Below are 16,713 nucleotides of genomic sequence, written 5' to 3' on the forward strand. Positions count from 1 at the left end.
TTTCTCTTTTTGTTGGTAGAAATAGGGCAAGCTGACAGGTTGGTTAGATCGCACACCATATTGGGGTTTCGCTCCAGTTCTGCCATGCTGTGCCAATGTGAAACCCTGCTCTGTCCTTTCCCACGGGAAATAAAATGCTCTAGAGATATTCAGAAACTGCTGCTCGGAAAAAAGGTGAAAAGTTTCTACTTTTTTGTAGCTCCACTGTCAGCATTCAGGTGCATTTTGTGCAAGTCCACCAGGGCTCAGATTTAGGTCTGGGCCAGGGATGACTGTTGAACATGGACCATGACTGTTGGCATCAGAAATACTCAGAAACGCAGAAAGCAGAAGGCAGAGGGCAAAAGCAGAAACTTTTTTTTTTCCACAGGAAGCTGACAAACAAATGTGTCATACATGACTACATGTAGGATCAAGCGATGATGACACAAAACCAACCTGATAATGTTGGCAGCTGCCTTTCTTTCCTGTGTCAGAAGCTCTGGGTCATGCATCACCTCCTCCAAGAAGCCAATTACCCGCATCTTTAGCTCTGTGTTCAGCTCAAAGTCCTAAGGCCCAACACAGGAGCAACAGCAGAGTCATTACAGAAGTGTTGTTTTTACTCAGCAAAGTCAAACAAAGATAGATTGAAACAAACAAAAGAGAAAATGATAAAAGGAGAGGTGAACTGTACCTGTGAGTGTTTGGAGACCCAGTGACGCAGCACATTTAGGACCCTGTTTGTGGCCGCTCTCCTGATGATAAACTCTTTGTCCCCATTCCTCTGGTCTGTAGGAAAACCTGGAACCAAGTTTAACAAAGTTACAGTCAAGATACATTCACAACACTGAGCAATCAGCTGTGTGATGTAGCACAATTAGCCTCACCTGCATACTGCTTATTGTTTTGTCCCTTTTGCTTCCGGATACAGCAGAAAATGCAGGGTTTTTTTAATATTTAAAGACTTTTAACATGTTCACAACTGGTCAAACACTATTCAAACAAAATGGTGAATTTAAGTAAATTAATATGAATGCTTTAGCCAGAATCATATTTGTATCCCCCTCTCTCCCTATGACCTTACTCTTGCTGTGCAGTGTTTGGTTGGAATGGAAATCGGGTATACAGCATTGTAACTGTCTAAAGACGTTAGAATTTCACATTGTGTGGACATTAACTTTATGATGTTTTGCCGACATTGAGTTTTGGTCTCCATGTCGTATGACTAAATGTCCTTATTCTATGTCAACACGATGTTGGCATGAGACATTTGGAAGACATTGGATTGTGGTTACTGAACAACACAACTTAAAACCAACTAAACATCAACGTCATCTGTCATCAGTACATTGTCCTGACACTGAACTTCGGTTACCTGATGTCAACAACTTCAATTCAACCAAACATCGTCTGATGACATTGGTGGCCAGCTGGATAATGTTACCGTACTTAAAGAGATACTGATAGTGAAACTAATAGCATCAGGGATATGATGTGGAGAGAGCTAACATATTACAGTAGTAACAGGAAATTTAAGCTTGGCAGTTTGAGGTGAACTTTTCATTATAGCTTTGCAACCTTCACCTTCACCTTCAATTAAATGATTGAAAGAAAGAAAAAAAACCCATTAACTTGGTAAAATGATGATTTTGTTTTTTTTAATACAAGAGAGAATATAAAAGCAAGTCATATATGACAGTTAATATCACTGAGTTAGATGCTGAACCCAGCACTTAATGTCCGATTTGTTTAAAGGCCCCCTGGTGGTCATCAGGCATAAAATTCCTTTTGCTTCTTTGTCACATAAATAATCAAACTAAACCATGCAGATGTGTAATCAAGGAGGTTTTTGTGGTGATTTTATAATCTTATATAATGTTTTTTTATGTGATCAGATTTCAGTAGTTTACTTAAATTCTATAATCAACATGTCTCTTCATGGGTCAAAAGGTAGCATCCCCTTATGTGACTGACCTGTGCTGGCGAGCGACATTCGTCGGTACTTCTCCTTGGTTGGTGTGCCTTCGTTGGCACCAGCAGTAGCGATTGCAAAGGCTGAGGCAGCAGAAAGGGCACTGCGGTTATTGTCCAGCTCCCGGCAAGAAGACACCACCATGCCATTGTTGAAGGAAAACAGGGAAAACTCTACGCAGGGGAAAAACAAAACAGAAATACTTTTATAAGGTTACCCTCTTTGAAACCTGACAAAACTGGCTTGATTTCTTTCAGAAACATGGTAAGAAGGTAACCAGCGACTTTACAAGAAATTACCCAAAAATTTGCAAGAAATTAGTAAAAAACTACAAGAAAATTACCTGAGATTGTCAAAAAAAGACAGTAAAAGGACAAAAACAGGAAAGGATCTAATAAATACAAATAATAATAACACTTTTTTTCTGTAACCTATTTTTAAATATATAGTTATAATAACTACAGATATAGATTTCTTGATATTTTTCCCTGGTTCATTCATGGTTTTTTTTGTTATTTTCTAGCATATCAGGTAATTCTCTTGTCACCTTTTACTATTTTTTTTTTTTAAATTTGCAAGACATTTCATGACAAGTTACTAATGTTTTTAAAAGAAATCAAAATAATTTGCTCACATTTCAAAGGTTTAAATGCTTGTGAAAGGCGTCCGAATGCAGCACAAGACAATGGATTTCAATCCAGGTTTCAAAGGGTCAAACCCTTTAGTTAATCCTCATTACTGGATACTTTCACTAAGTTGAGAAGATTTCATTGTTTGACAAACACCTATATTACATAAATTTCAGCGAACACTCCCTTGACTCTGACAGAATTAGGCTGAAACGGAAACTGAGGGTGTTGTGGATATAATATTTGCGTCTAACCAAATGAAGCTGTTGACCAGCGGAGGGCAACAGAGAGCTGAAACATACGCAGCACAGTGTGTCCTGCAGCTCGTGGTAGTGACGGTGTACACTCCACTGTGTCTGCCTCTCTGCCTTCCTCCTTCACTCCCTCCCTTCCTCCGTTGAGCCGGGGGCGGTATAGAAGAACATGCACATCGTTGCTAAGGTACAAGGTTTCCTTCCACCTACTCACACACGGCACTGGCTTCCCTTGTATCCAGCACCGTGGGAAGAGAACACACTGGGGATGAATTGTGCCTGACTACCTACGGGGTGGATGGTCCCTCTCTGTGCGGTACGGGGAGGGCCAGGAGGCTGTGGGTGGTTTTTATCAAGACCTTATTTGGCCATAGTTACGCTTGTCATTTTCTGAAAAAAAGAAAAAAGTTTGCTATACAGTCCACTGCAGCCAGGTATTATTTAACTCTATGAATTACTATTCTCATCTCAACCTCTATGCACCTCTCACACAGTCTGACTTTACTGGATGGTAAAAATGGATCTGATGATAAAAATCACACTGACACCTCATCTTGCCTTTGATATTATTGATTTCCACAGAAAAAGTGATTTGGAGCTAAAATGAGCCATTTCTACAGTTCTGAGACAGCAGACAATTTCCACTATTTGTTATTTGTTTTCTTTTTAACTCATTTTTTTGGGGGGGGGGGGGCTTTTTACTCATTTATTGCTCATTTTTGGGTCTTTTCTTATTTCGTAGTCCATGCTTTTGTAAGAAATCAAGCCAATTTGCTCAGGTTTTAAAGGGTTAACTGCTCATTTCATATTATCTGTTTTTCTGACAAGTTAAGTCATGCAATCTGCCAGTTGGAATTTTCAGGCCTGTTAAATGTGCTCCATCTTACTAATGGTTCTTGTTATTGACATTTTCTATTATTATTGATTTCATTTTTTTCATATCATAATTCGCCAAGACACTCCACTGGCAAGTACACTATGTCACTAGCACTGAGTGCTAAGCTACTGTAGTTTGCCAGCTCTTACATTCTTGCCAAATTACTTGACATACTTGCCAACTCATTTGTTTTTTAACTGATGGGTTGGGATTCAAGAGAAGATCACAAGATGTTATAAAAGGGTCTCGGACATTAAACCACTTAAACACTGGGTCACGCTACAATGGTGGTAGAGAGACAAAGTCATACTGCACCAGAGTTTTTGGACTTGACGTTCTTGGGTGTTGATGGTGATTTGGGAGGAGACATTTCTGCTTCTGCTTCGTCACTCTGACTCGGGTCCTCGTCACATTCCTCTCTCACTGACAGATCTGGACGGAAAAAGTGTTTCATAAGCTGATTGTTTTTTTTTTTTTACTTTAGACCTCTTATTCATGCAAAATATACGGCAGTACTACTTTAACCTGAATGGGAGAGACAGTGAAAGCTGCTGTAGTATGAGTGGAGGATATATACAAGACATGAGCAATGACAGTGCGCTTGTAAAAATGCTACTACACTACACATGAACCTCATTAAAACTGAGAGAAATCCCTTGGACAGTGATTCTGACCTTGCTTGTTGAGGACAGACTCCTCAGCCTTGCCTTCGGCTTTGGTGTCTCCCTCATCGGGGATCTTGCTGGCCATGGTGCTAGACACATAAAGCTTGTTGATGTCGAGGGTGGTCTTACTGAAGGGTGACATGGTGGAATGCATGCTTGCATAGCCATTGGGAGAACAACTGAGTGCAGCCAGGTCCAGGGCTTTGCCCCCTGTGATGATGGGGATGTTGAGCGAAAGCTTACGACGGCGGTTGGGCGAGGACGTCTTGGTTATGGAGAGAGGAGGAGGGGAGGAGAACTTGCGGCTGGCACGTGGCGATGTGGGTGGCTCGCCGTACAGGAGTTTGTTGTTCTGGCTGCTGGCAAAGAAAAGCTCCAAAGAACTGCAGGGACGGAGTGAAAAGAGGAGAAATAGAAAGAAGAATGAGCATTAACAAGAGCATCTTTCATGACAAAAAAAAACTCTTTTTGGGATTTGAGGTAATTATTCCCAGTGACCTGAATAGGAGAGAAGGGAAAGGGAAGACATGGTGATGATGGGGGTGTATGGTGCACTTGGTGTCGGTACACAGAGGCAGAGAGGGAACACATTAACCACAGGGCTCTTCGGGAGCTCCTGCCTCTTTTATTTAAGCTACATTGTTTAAGACAGCATCCTCCTTGCACTGAGAGCCACCCCCTCTGAAGGCCTATAAATAGCATGTCAAGTGACAGTGTGGGAGGCACGGGTGCTGCCAACAGCAACCAGCCCAGGGGAGGCCCACAGAGACATGGGGAGAGAGAGACAGAGAGAAAACAGGAGCCAGAGAGAGCGAAAGAGGGGAAGTGGGAGAAAGAGACAGAGATGCAGTGCAAAAAAAAAAAAAAAGCAGGGGTAAAAACAGTGAGACTGAGAGGGAGGGGGCGAGAGAGGAGTAACAGAGTGGATATGGATTCCACCACAGCGACATTGCTAGCTGGGAGTGGGCGAATGGGAAGCCTCTAGCCCTGTATGGTGTTAGCTGCAGCCATGTTGTGTCTCCTCACCAAATTTGAAAAACAGTGAAAGAAAGGAGGTGATAATGGCAAAGATAGAAATGGAAGAGGCTAAGAGGATAGGGAGAAAAGAGGGAGTCAAAAAGAAAAAAAGTGAGGAGTAAAAAAAAGTGTGGAGTGGGGAGGAGTAAGACAAAAAGAAGGAAGGAGAGAGGAGGACTGGAGAGCAGGGTCTGGGTGCAAAACACCACCATCAATATTTAATACCGTAGAGCCGCTGCAGATGATGGGAGAAGGGGAGAGAGAGAGGAAGAGAGAAGACAAGGAGAGAGGGAGAGGGTGGGGTCCTGCAGCAGAGTGAAGGGTTGCCATGGTGACAGCGCAGCGGAGAGAGGAATGGTCAGACTTGTAGAAAGAAAAATAAAAGTGAGAGAACAGAAAAGGGTAAAAGATAGGAATGAGAAAAAAGAGGAGGGGTTCAGGAGAGATGGGTGGACGCAGGACCCAATTAACTGTGATGGTGGACAGAGGACAGAGGTGTTGGTGTGACCTCTCGCTGCCTCTCCTCTAGTCCCATCTCACCTGGCAGAGGTATGATAGCATGATGGGCTGCTTACAGTCCACGTGAGAGCAAAGACAAATCCAGACACTGAGTAAGTTCCGTCTTTTTACTGCACCATTACAGCACTGTTGCTGCATCCTCAGGAGAAAAATATGTGGAAATTTCTAACTTGGTTTCTTTTTCTGTTGTCATAAACTACATGGACGGGCTTGCAGTGTGGAAGATTTTAATGTGACAAACCATTATAACTCTCCTGTTTAAAGTTGTATTTCACCGATATAAAGAGAGTCCTCACTTAAAACTAGGCCATCTCTGCAGTAGAAACTTGTAAATACTTTTGAAATTGGTGGTTCATGACCGGAATAAATAGAAAAAGGACACTTTTGCTCAAGAGTTAGAAAACCTACAACTTCCAGAATGCCTTGTGCATTATCAGACGCTCCCGCTGGCAGGTGACGTAATGTGAACTGCTCCGTGTAAAACAATGGCAGCTGGCGATCTCATATAACAGTCAAATGATTAGCTAAAAGATGTTTCTGAAAACATTTGAGGCCAGAGAAATGCAACTCAGTAACAGAATCTTGGTTTATATGTGATCAGCGCTGCCTAGTTTTAAAGTCTGATCTTTTTTTTTTTTTCAGCCTCTGTTTTCACTGTGCAGGAAGCAGTATAGCACCTACTTTGTGTTCACAAACTCTCGTATAATTATCTTGATGTATATCTGATAACCGCTGCATAGTTTTACTGTTTGATCAGATTTCAGTCTGAGTTTGAGAGAGAGAGGGGCGTGTAACTCTCTTGATCACTTTGTCTGCGCTCAAAGTACGCTCTTGGCGACACGGGTGGCAGGTAATATGAAAATGCAGAAGTACAGCTGTAGTTCAAGCAACAGCCAGAGAGCCACGAAATACATCATTTTGAGTTTTGCTGTGGGGGAAGAAGGGATATCTAGGCACTGGTAAGATGGTGGGAAATTTACCACAGTTCATTTACACATAGTACCCCCATTTTTTTTAATTAAAAGCTGGTTAAAATTTGCAAAATATCCCCAAAGGTAGAAACACTTAATGAAGAGGGACTTCAGTTACTCTGCAGTGACACCACTACGCAGGTCCTCTTTTGCTTGAAACTGCTGTCTGCTGGTTGAGACACTTGTTTTGTGTGATTTGCCGATGTTGTCGTGCATTTCAAGTCCTTCACATGTACAACACAGTGATTTATCTTGTTGCTAAAAGGTGTTTTACAATTAAATTTGCCTTCGACGCATTCATAAATCAAAAGATTATGCCGTTTTTGGACTGATGCACCTAAGTATGATTACATTTCATTTTGCCTTGGAGTTCAGCTTGTTGTCCCATGTTGGTTTATTGTAACAAGACCAAGAGTCTAAAGCCATGCAAGCTGCCTGCTATACACACAGCAGTGCTTTGAGCTACCATTTGTTTGCAAACACATAGACTGTAACAGAGTTACAATGGCATGGCTAACATGCTAATGTTTAGCAGGTATAATCACCATGTGCTCAGCATCTTGGTTTAGTGTTAGCATGCTTACACAGCACTTACTGTGAACTACAGCTGAGGCTGATAGGAATGTCTTTAGTTTTGCAAGTTTTTGGTTATTATTGAAACTTTCAATAATGACGGTGCTAAATAAAACATCAGGGGGTCATCAAGTCAGTAAGATTCATTCTTTGGGGACTGTGCATGTAACTGCATGGCATATATCCATTAGGCATGTATATATACTGAACAAAAACATGAGCTTTTGTTTGTGCTCCCATTTTTCATGAGTTGAAACAAAAGATCTAATACTTTTTCTATGCATACATAAGGCCTTGTTCTCTCGTATTTTGTCAGCAAAATTGTTTAAATCCATCTTAGCATTCTGAGCATTTTGCCAACATAATCCATCCAAATGACAGGCCAATCTAGATGCACATTAAACAGCATGATTACTACACAGGTGTGCTTTGGGACTGTCACAATAAAATGCCGCTCTAAATGTGCAGTTTTATGACACAACACAATGCCACAGATGTCACAAGTTTTGAATGAACATGCCACTGGCATGCTTACTGCAGGAATGTCTCCATGAACAGAATTTCATTTCACCACCATAAGCTGTATCAAGTGTCCTCTGAGAAGTTGGCAGTAATTCCAACTATCCTCAAAACCACAGACCATGTTTAACCACGCCAGCCCAGGACCTCCACATCAGGCTTCTTCACCTGACAAGATCATCTGAGACCAGCCACACAGACAGCCGATACAACAGCTGGTTTGCAAAACCAAAGAAAAAAGTGTTGCGTCGGCTGTTGGGTGGCTGGTCTCAGATCATCTTGCAGGTGGAGAAGTCGGATGTGGATTTCCTGGGCTGGCTCATGCACCACACCAAATTTTTCGGAAATGTCATTGTAGAAGGCTCACGGTAGTGAAACGAACATTCAATTCACAGGCAACAGCTCTGACGACAATCCTGCAGTCAGCATGCCAATGCCGCATTCCCTCAAAACCTGTAACATCTGTGGCACTGTGCTGTGTGATCACACTGCACATTTCATAGAAGCCTTTTACTGTGAAGACACCTGTGTGCTAATGATACAATTTTAACCTCTGAAAACTCAGAAAATTGGTAAAATTTTTCAAAAACATGGGGAAAAAGGCAATAAGCAACTTGATGAGAAAATTATCCACAAATTGTAAGAAAGTAGTAGATTTAGAAATAATTTTTTAAAAGGCTAGGGAAAAATGTCTGGGGGAAAAGAAAAAGAAAAAATCTAGGGGAAAAAACTATACTGTATGTATAATTATTATAATTAAGTATTTAAAATTGTGCTACAGAATTATTATGATTCCCAAGCCTTTCCAAGCCTTTTTGTTTTACATTATATATATTTTTTTATGTTTTTGTGTATTTTAATTATTTTTTTAGGTAATTTTCTTGACGTTTTTACTAATTTCTTTCAAATTTCTTTTCCCATGTTTTTGAAAGAAATTAAGCAAATATGCTCAGGTTTGAAAGGGTTAATCAGCATCTTGATATTACACACCTGTCAGTTGCATGGATTATAGAATATGTTTACAAAGTGCTCACTAACACAGATCTCAACAAATGTTTGAACAAAGACAGAGCTAAAGTATTAGATCTTTTATTTCAACTCATGAAAAACGGGAGTAAAAACAAAAGTATTGCTTTTTATATTTTTGTTCAGTTAAGATGAATGATATCTCACTTTGAATCAAGGTAGTTGGCCAACCAACCAAGGCTCTACTCTGTGTGTACACACACAGACTGTGTACACACAGAGTAAGCAGAAGAAGACATAAAACACTCGGTTCCCAACAGCAAAGTGCCATCTTCAAACTTTCTGTATTCGCCTGTAACTGAAAAATTGCTGGTGAGGACAATTTAAAACTAGTAAGCTGTTAAAATCTGTGACTAAATCTCACTCAGGGGCACACTCACCGCGCAGGAATGGCACTGATGGGTTTCTTGTATATGGTGATGAGCTTATCCAGCACGACATCGGCACTGGTGAAGACGCGGTAGGAGTGGAGGAAGGTGTTCAGGAAGTCGATGGAGAGGAAGCGCAAGTCGGTCAGCCTCTCCAACAAACGCTCCACGCTGGCGTAGCGAATCTGCAGCACCTTGCAGGAGTTCATCATCTTGCTGAAGCGGATGTCCACATCATCACAGTACAAGCTGGTGTCTGACCTGTGTTGGGGTTTAACTGAGGTTAGGAATGTGACTCACGGGGATTTAGCTCCCAAGACTTATGCAGCCCACCTCCAGTTAGTACACTTTTCTGGTCACGTGTGGGTCAGTGAGTAGAGCATTAACATAGCTTTGGGTTGGTAGTTTCCCAGTGGAAAAAAAACACAAAATCTACACATTTATCATTAAAGACTAATGACTTTTCAACTGTTGTCTTACTGAAACGAAACTGCTGCAGACTCTCTGGAAAGCCCATGCCACTGGACTCTACAGGCTGTAAATGATTTGGGAAACTGCAAAAGAGCCCACTGAATCTTTCAGCGATGTGTACATACAAACCGAGGGAGACTGGTAATTTCTTTAGCTACACCACTAATGTCTCCCATGTTTGTGTGTGCTCTCGTAAGCTTTATAGGGACCATTTTTTCTTAAAAAGCTGATTTGTTTAACCCTTTGAAACCTGGATAGACATTAGTTTTCTTGTGCTGCGTTCAGACACCTTTAAAACCTCAGCAAAACGGTTTGATTTATTTTAAAAACGTCGGTAAAAAAGGCAATGACCAACTTGGCAAGAGACACATCAAAAATTGAAAAAAAAAGTAAAAGGTGACAAGAAAATTACTTAAAAATTTGTTTTAAAAAAGAGGGGAGGATTATTTGGAAATCATACAAACATAGGGAAAATGTCCAGAAAAGTATATCTGTAATTATATTTTATATTTAAAATTGTTTTAAAAAATACATACATATAGACAGATAGATAGATATAGATAGATGGATAGATAGATATAGATATAGATATATATGTATATTTTAATCTTTTTTTTTTTTTTTAAATCTCAGCACTTTTTAAGGTCATTTTCTTGTTTCTTTTTGTTTTGTTTTTTTTCTCATTTTCAGGTAGTTTTCTTGTAACTTTTTCATTTTTTTTGGGCCACGTCGTTAAATTGCTTTTTGCATCATGCAGGTTTGCTCAGGTTTTTAAAGGGTTGAATGAATGTTGAAGGGTCAGGGGTCAAAGGGTTGAGTTTAGGCACATAGTTGTGACAGTTAAGGTTAGAGCAGGGGGAATATGTGATGCTATTGAGAGCCCTTGCGAGTACAGAGGCACAAACGTGCGTGAGTTTGGGCACACATGTTCATGCATTATTCATGTATTTATGTGATGGCAATGCCAATCTCTGTTTGTGCATGTATAATGTATAAGCATTTCTACGTGGTGTCAGACTCTCACTTAATCATCTGCGGCACAGTGACTTTACTGTTTTCCTCGAAGGCGTTCATCATCAGACCATTGCAGCGGATGTTGTCGATGCACTGTAAAGCAAGCAGACAGACAGAGGGTGAGTGAGTTCACCAGCCTGTTGACGAATCAGCTTCCTACCCCCAACAGCCATAGGAGTTGTTCTGTCTTAATCTTTTTAATGATTACGTTCTGTCCCAAAATGTATGTCTATTGAGCAAGCATCAGATGTTTGCAGTCTACAGTCTTACCTCTAATTATACAAGTTCAATTTCACTCTCCGACTCTTTCTTAACTGAAGACTGCTCGTCCCATGACATGCTTAAGTCAAATCAATGCTCACTATCCTGCTGTGTGTTCATTTGGAACATTTTTAGTTTGTTGATCACACAGGTGAGGACACGTACCTGGCTGATGTCACTTGTCCACGCTGACTTCTCCTGGCGGGATGAAGCCACCAGGATGACGGTGTAGGGCTGGACATCTTTGGGCTCCACCATCACTTTAAAGTCCAGATGCTCTGTGTCCTGGCCACTCCGCTCCCCTTTGGCTGCAAGACACAAATTCAAAAACCGTAATTTTACTGGAACAAGGAACAATGAAATATACTGAGCCAATGCACTGTAAGAACAATGAGGAAGTTACAAGGAAATAGAAATATACTTTAGTTCACTCATATTTGTGACATTTATAATTATACTAGTATTTAAGATTGATTTATACATCTGCCTGAAAATTAAGAAAAAATTACAGCACAAGAGAGAAGAAATATCAATAAGTTCTGTAACAAAGAGTCCAGTTGAGGTTTTGGTGGTCTTCAGTCCTCACTATGAAGGTCAACCTTAGAAATTAAAGTGTATTTTGTAAGTGTATAAATAATGTCAGTAAAGTTTTCCACATTGAGCTACGAATGACTGAGTGTTACCAGTTAAGAAATCTGCCTTAGCACTGTGTATGACAGGCTTCTCCTTTGAAGATTAAATCTCTACATTCATCTAAAGGCAGCAGATATGTGTTTTCCATCTACTGCCTCTGGTTTAGAAAGAGTGGCATAAAAGCACAACTCTCACTGTTCTCACTGATCCTTTGCTGTTTTCTTGATTAAATCATGTGCAACCAACAGTGTTTCAACCATTCAACAATTATGAAAGTGAATGTTTTGTTTCAATTTGATGGTGGTGAGTCAAGAAACAATATCCTGGTAGAACAGAAGTCTACAGCGCTCCCTGGATAGTCATGTAAACAGAGTTATTATGGAGAATAGTCATTTGCATAAAATTTGCTCCAATGAAATAACTTTACTCATCAGAAAAACAACGTAACATGTTATTTATCTGCAGTTTTATTGTACTGATTCATTGTTAGTGCTCACTTTAAGCTATCCCCAACACAACAGTTACTGTGGGAGTGACTGCTTGCAGAGAGCAGTAACCTTTTCCTTTTCAGTTTGCAGCAGGTTTGTCTTTGGTAACGTTTGCGATGATTCAGAGGAGGTGATGCCAAGTCCAATAGTTTAACCCTTTGAAACCACTTTGACTTGAAAGTGGTTTGACTTGATTTTTTTCCAAAACAAAGGAAGAAGGCAGTAAGCTACTTCAGAGGAATTGGCCCAGAAATCAGCAAGAAATCAGTTAAAAAAAAAAAAAAAGTACAAGAAAATGACCTGAAAAATGCTTAAAATTTCTATATATATTTCTATATGGGTAGTTTTGAAAATATTAATTATGATAATTTAAGATGTACTTCTCTGGAATTTTTTCCTAGCTTTTAAAAAAAAGTAAATGTACAAATTTCTTGAAATTTGCAAGCCTTTTTTAACATGTTTTTGAAAGAAATCAAACCGCTTTGCTCAGGTTTCAAAAGTTTAAATACTTTCAAAATGATATCTGAATACAGCACATGAAATGTGGTGTCAATCCAGGTTTCAAGGGTTAAAGAGCTACAATACAATAACAGAAAAACTGCACAGCTCTATCTTTACTGCAGCATACAGCACACATAAACTTCTATATGTATATTAAGAAACTTCTGATTATACTGTAACTTACACTCATCATCCGTCCCCTCTGTCTCCTCCATCAGTGTGCAGTCTATGAGCGAAACCACTCCATTCTGTGACAGGGTTGAAAGGTCACAAGGTCACACGCAGTTTGTTAGCAGCTAACAGACAGTGGAGGCTTCTGTATAGTTTAAAGAAAAAAGTGCTGTTGAAAGGGTATAGACTTTGTGAATGTCTTCATAAGGACCATTAAAACTGTGGGCTAACACTGTGTTTTAATCACATGTGATTAAAATATTTTCTGGCAAAAAGAAGATAAACTAAATGATTAATATCCTATGTATATTATAATATAAGTGGTGATTAACAAGCTACATCACATGTTGGTCAGTGCCTTGTGTGTGTACTTTTATTTACAAATGATACAGCTCCTGTTTATCTGTATATTATACTGTGTGCTTGCTAATGTAAATACATACTTAAAACATACCAATAACTGACAGAAAATTTTAAGACTGTTTTGGGATTACATATAAAGAGCTGATACTGCTTAACAGTTGGGCAAAATGTAAGAACTCAATCATGGAAATTGTGAATTCAAAACTCCTAAATTGCTTGAATTAGCTCCCACCATTTTTTTGAAGTTTGATCTGTTTTGTGGGGTAATTGAAGATAAATTTATCTCAATTTATTTTGTTGTCTTTGATTAGAATCCTATTGTACCTTTGTGATGTGAAGTTTTCCCCCGGAGCCGCGTGTACAGATGATGAGATGTTTGGAGAAGAGGAAACATTGTCTCTCGCCTTCTTTCTTCAGTGACAGAGAGCCCAGTCGGCCTCTAGTAATCTTCCCTTTCTCACTCATCGGCACCTGGATCAGAGACCCTGTGGAGTGTCAGCATCACACAAACAAACACACACACGCACGCACGCACGCACGCACGCACGCACGCACGCACGCACGCACACACACACACACACACACACACACACACACACACACACACACACATGAAAGAGAACACATCAAATTTGACTTTGACCTTGATCTTATAATTGGTTTTTAATCTTTTGGAGCTTTTTTTTAGTGGAAATAATTAAACGATACCCAGCTTTTCCTGTACCACATTGTTGACACTCTCGTACTATCAGGTGTAAAGTTTAAAGACATATGTAAAAAAACATTTGCTCCTTTGCTCCTACTAAGTCTGTTAATTTCAGGAGTAAACTTTGTGTGTGTGTAAACATTTAGATTTCTGTTTGTAGATAGCAGATACAGTGAAATACAAATCAGGCATGTGTTTGTGCATCAGTAATCAATGCAGAGATGGTGGAAGGTGTGAAACATCTGAGAGAGAGTACATGTGATGCACCACGACAAAAAAGACGCAGTAGAGATGTGCGAAGAAATGGTTTAACCCTTTAACACCTGGATCAACATCAGTTTTCTTGCGCTGGATTGATGTGAAAATTAGCTGGTGGGATCATTAGATATTATCCAAAAACAAAGGAAAACGTCCAGAAAACTATATTCATAATATTATATCAAAATTATGTTACAGAAAAAACGAAAAAAAAAAAAAACTCTCTTGAGGTCTGCTTCTTTTTTTTGGCTTATTTTCAGGGAATTCTATTGCAACTATTTGGGCTACTCATTTCTTGCTAATTTTAGGGCTATTTCTTGTTAAACTGCTCATTGCCTTCTTTCCATGTTTTTGAAATAGAATTAAGAAAATTTGCCCAGGTTTTAGTGGGTTAAGGTATGTCTGAGGATTAATATTTAATTGTAATACATTTCTGCTTTTTATGACAGCGACCCCTCAGGTGTGTTGTTTTTCACATTTGACACTGTGTAGGATGACAAAGTCCATCACAGGTGATGATGCTTATCACTCTTCAATTTCATATAAGAGTACATATTTGTGCATTTGTGTTTTGACTTGAAGTCATACTCTTTGCTCACTCATGAAACATTCTCCATGACAACACTGTCATAATGACTCCTTATGGTTTTAATGGCTTCCAAAAGAAAATCAAAGGTCATAATCAATAATATTTTCCTTTTAAACCCGGCTTTGTTGCATGCAGCGTTGGATAACACATGACTTTACAGTACATGTAATATATATCCTCTCTAAGATATATATACAGTATATGTATATAATAATGGAATATAATGGAACTAGATGGCACTCGGTTTGTGATGCTTAAAGCACCAGACAAATGCATTTGAAAAACTCAACAGTGATGTTTCTTTCCAGATGCAGTAACTAAAGATAATCCACAGACCTTGTTGGGAGCAGTTTCACGTAGGAACTATTTTCTCTCTACTGAACTACACCCACAGACCATAGCACTGTGCAGAAGGAAGAGTGCATCTACTCATGGAGGAGTGGTTTTTGCTTGTCACAGCTCAAGATGGTTGCCTCCCCAGCTGAGCTGTCATGTTAGCTAGCTCAGTGGTGCTAGGTCAGCTAGGGTGGATGCACACTTCCTTCTGCATTGTCATACAGGTGGTGGTTGTAGTAGAAAAAGCAAAACTGTGTACAGTCACGAAGGCTAAGCCAGCTGCTGGATGGTCAATTGTTCCCTCCATATTGTAGCACTAGTTAAACTCCAACATCTCTCTTTCTAATTTCTACCACCAAAAGTTCTGTGTTGGGGATTTGGAGTTTTTTAGAAGCGCCTTTGATAGAGATAGGCTGAGTAACAGTGAGTAACATAGTTACTTTCGCAGTTGGCTAATTAGTACAGTCATTAGTAATTACTTCTTCATCGAGTATAATGTGCAATAAGTAATCATTTACAGTTTCCAAGTAAATTGCCCAGAGCTGGTTGTGTGTTTTTCTTTAAGTATTATGGGTTTTGATGTGGCCTCCTTAATTAGATAAACTAAACATTTAAATAAATGAATGAGCTTCGGTCTTCATTTACTACAATTGTCTGTACTGACCATTAAGTCAGCAATCAGAGTGACATAACAAAAAATAAACATTCACAACTCCTCTTACTTACCTTGCCTAACAAATGTCTGACTGGTGTCCAGCAGCACTTCACAGCCTTCCACAATCATCCGCTCTATAGCGAGGTTCTTCCTGATGTTCTCCGTCTCGCTCACCTCATCATGCATAATTCTGAAAGGACAAAATAAATACATGTACTTCACAGTTAAAGTTGTTTGTTCAATTCAGTGATAGTAGAGCCTCCCTTAACAAAATCACTATATCAGTCTGATACACATCTCTGAATCCAATCATTCATACTCTTTAAGTTGTAACAAATACCAAAGTAAAATGTTCATTTTATTTTCATTTGCTTGACTAACAGACAGCAGATCTACCTGGAAAGTTCCTCCAGTTTCGACTTGGCATAGTCTAAACTGTTTCTCTCCACATGCTCATGGGGAGTGTGAGCCAGCAACTCATGCAGCGTTAGGATGTAACGAGGAATCTGAAAAAGAAAGAGAGAGATTGATATTTCAACACTTCCTGAAACTGGTATCTTTGATCTTTTAGTGTTAAATTGTGCACTTCAGACTTTTTTAAGGATCGAGAGATTTCAATATTTTTTAAAAAACAGTGTCAAGCAGCTTGACTCAAATGGCCTTGGACTGGTAATAAGTTGGTCATGATGCCCATCCAGAGTTTGAGTGAGAGGCAGGAAGATTATCTCTTTAACCAGAGAATTAATGATACTGACACTTTCACCATGAAACACTTTATTACCACAATGTCTACTTTTATGTCTTGAAAACTGTCTCTCAGCGTCACTGTTCTGCTGTTGATGTAGCTATGAAAACTTCAGTTCATTTGAGCACAGACTGTTGTGCAAAAGTGCTA

The 16,713-nt window shown here is 39.5% G+C and overlaps 1 protein-coding gene across 1 annotated transcript in view; it reads right to left on the reverse strand.

Moving 5' to 3' along the window:
* LOC121942768 (ras-specific guanine nucleotide-releasing factor 1-like) overlaps positions 1 to 16,713 on the reverse strand; it is a 42,355-nt gene that overhangs the window by 5,475 nt on the left and 20,167 nt on the right. Inside the window, exons 8-19 of the mRNA XM_042486020.1 lie at positions 16,215 to 16,324; positions 15,890 to 16,008; positions 13,599 to 13,759; positions 12,925 to 12,988; positions 11,284 to 11,426; positions 10,868 to 10,950; positions 9,385 to 9,633; positions 4,389 to 4,762; positions 4,030 to 4,146; positions 1,957 to 2,127; positions 677 to 783; positions 439 to 551 (exon numbers count right to left, since the gene is read on the reverse strand). Coding sequence (XP_042341954.1) covers positions 439 to 551; positions 677 to 783; positions 1,957 to 2,127; positions 4,030 to 4,146; positions 4,389 to 4,762; positions 9,385 to 9,633; positions 10,868 to 10,950; positions 11,284 to 11,426; positions 12,925 to 12,988; positions 13,599 to 13,759; positions 15,890 to 16,008; positions 16,215 to 16,324 — 1,811 coding nt within the window. The remainder of the gene's footprint in view (positions 1 to 438; positions 552 to 676; positions 784 to 1,956; positions 2,128 to 4,029; positions 4,147 to 4,388; positions 4,763 to 9,384; positions 9,634 to 10,867; positions 10,951 to 11,283; positions 11,427 to 12,924; positions 12,989 to 13,598; positions 13,760 to 15,889; positions 16,009 to 16,214; positions 16,325 to 16,713) is intronic.

This window comes from Plectropomus leopardus, chromosome 1 (genome assembly GCF_008729295.1).
Source record: "Plectropomus leopardus isolate mb chromosome 1, YSFRI_Pleo_2.0, whole genome shotgun sequence".
Lineage (NCBI taxonomy): Eukaryota > Metazoa > Chordata > Actinopteri > Perciformes > Serranidae > Plectropomus > Plectropomus leopardus.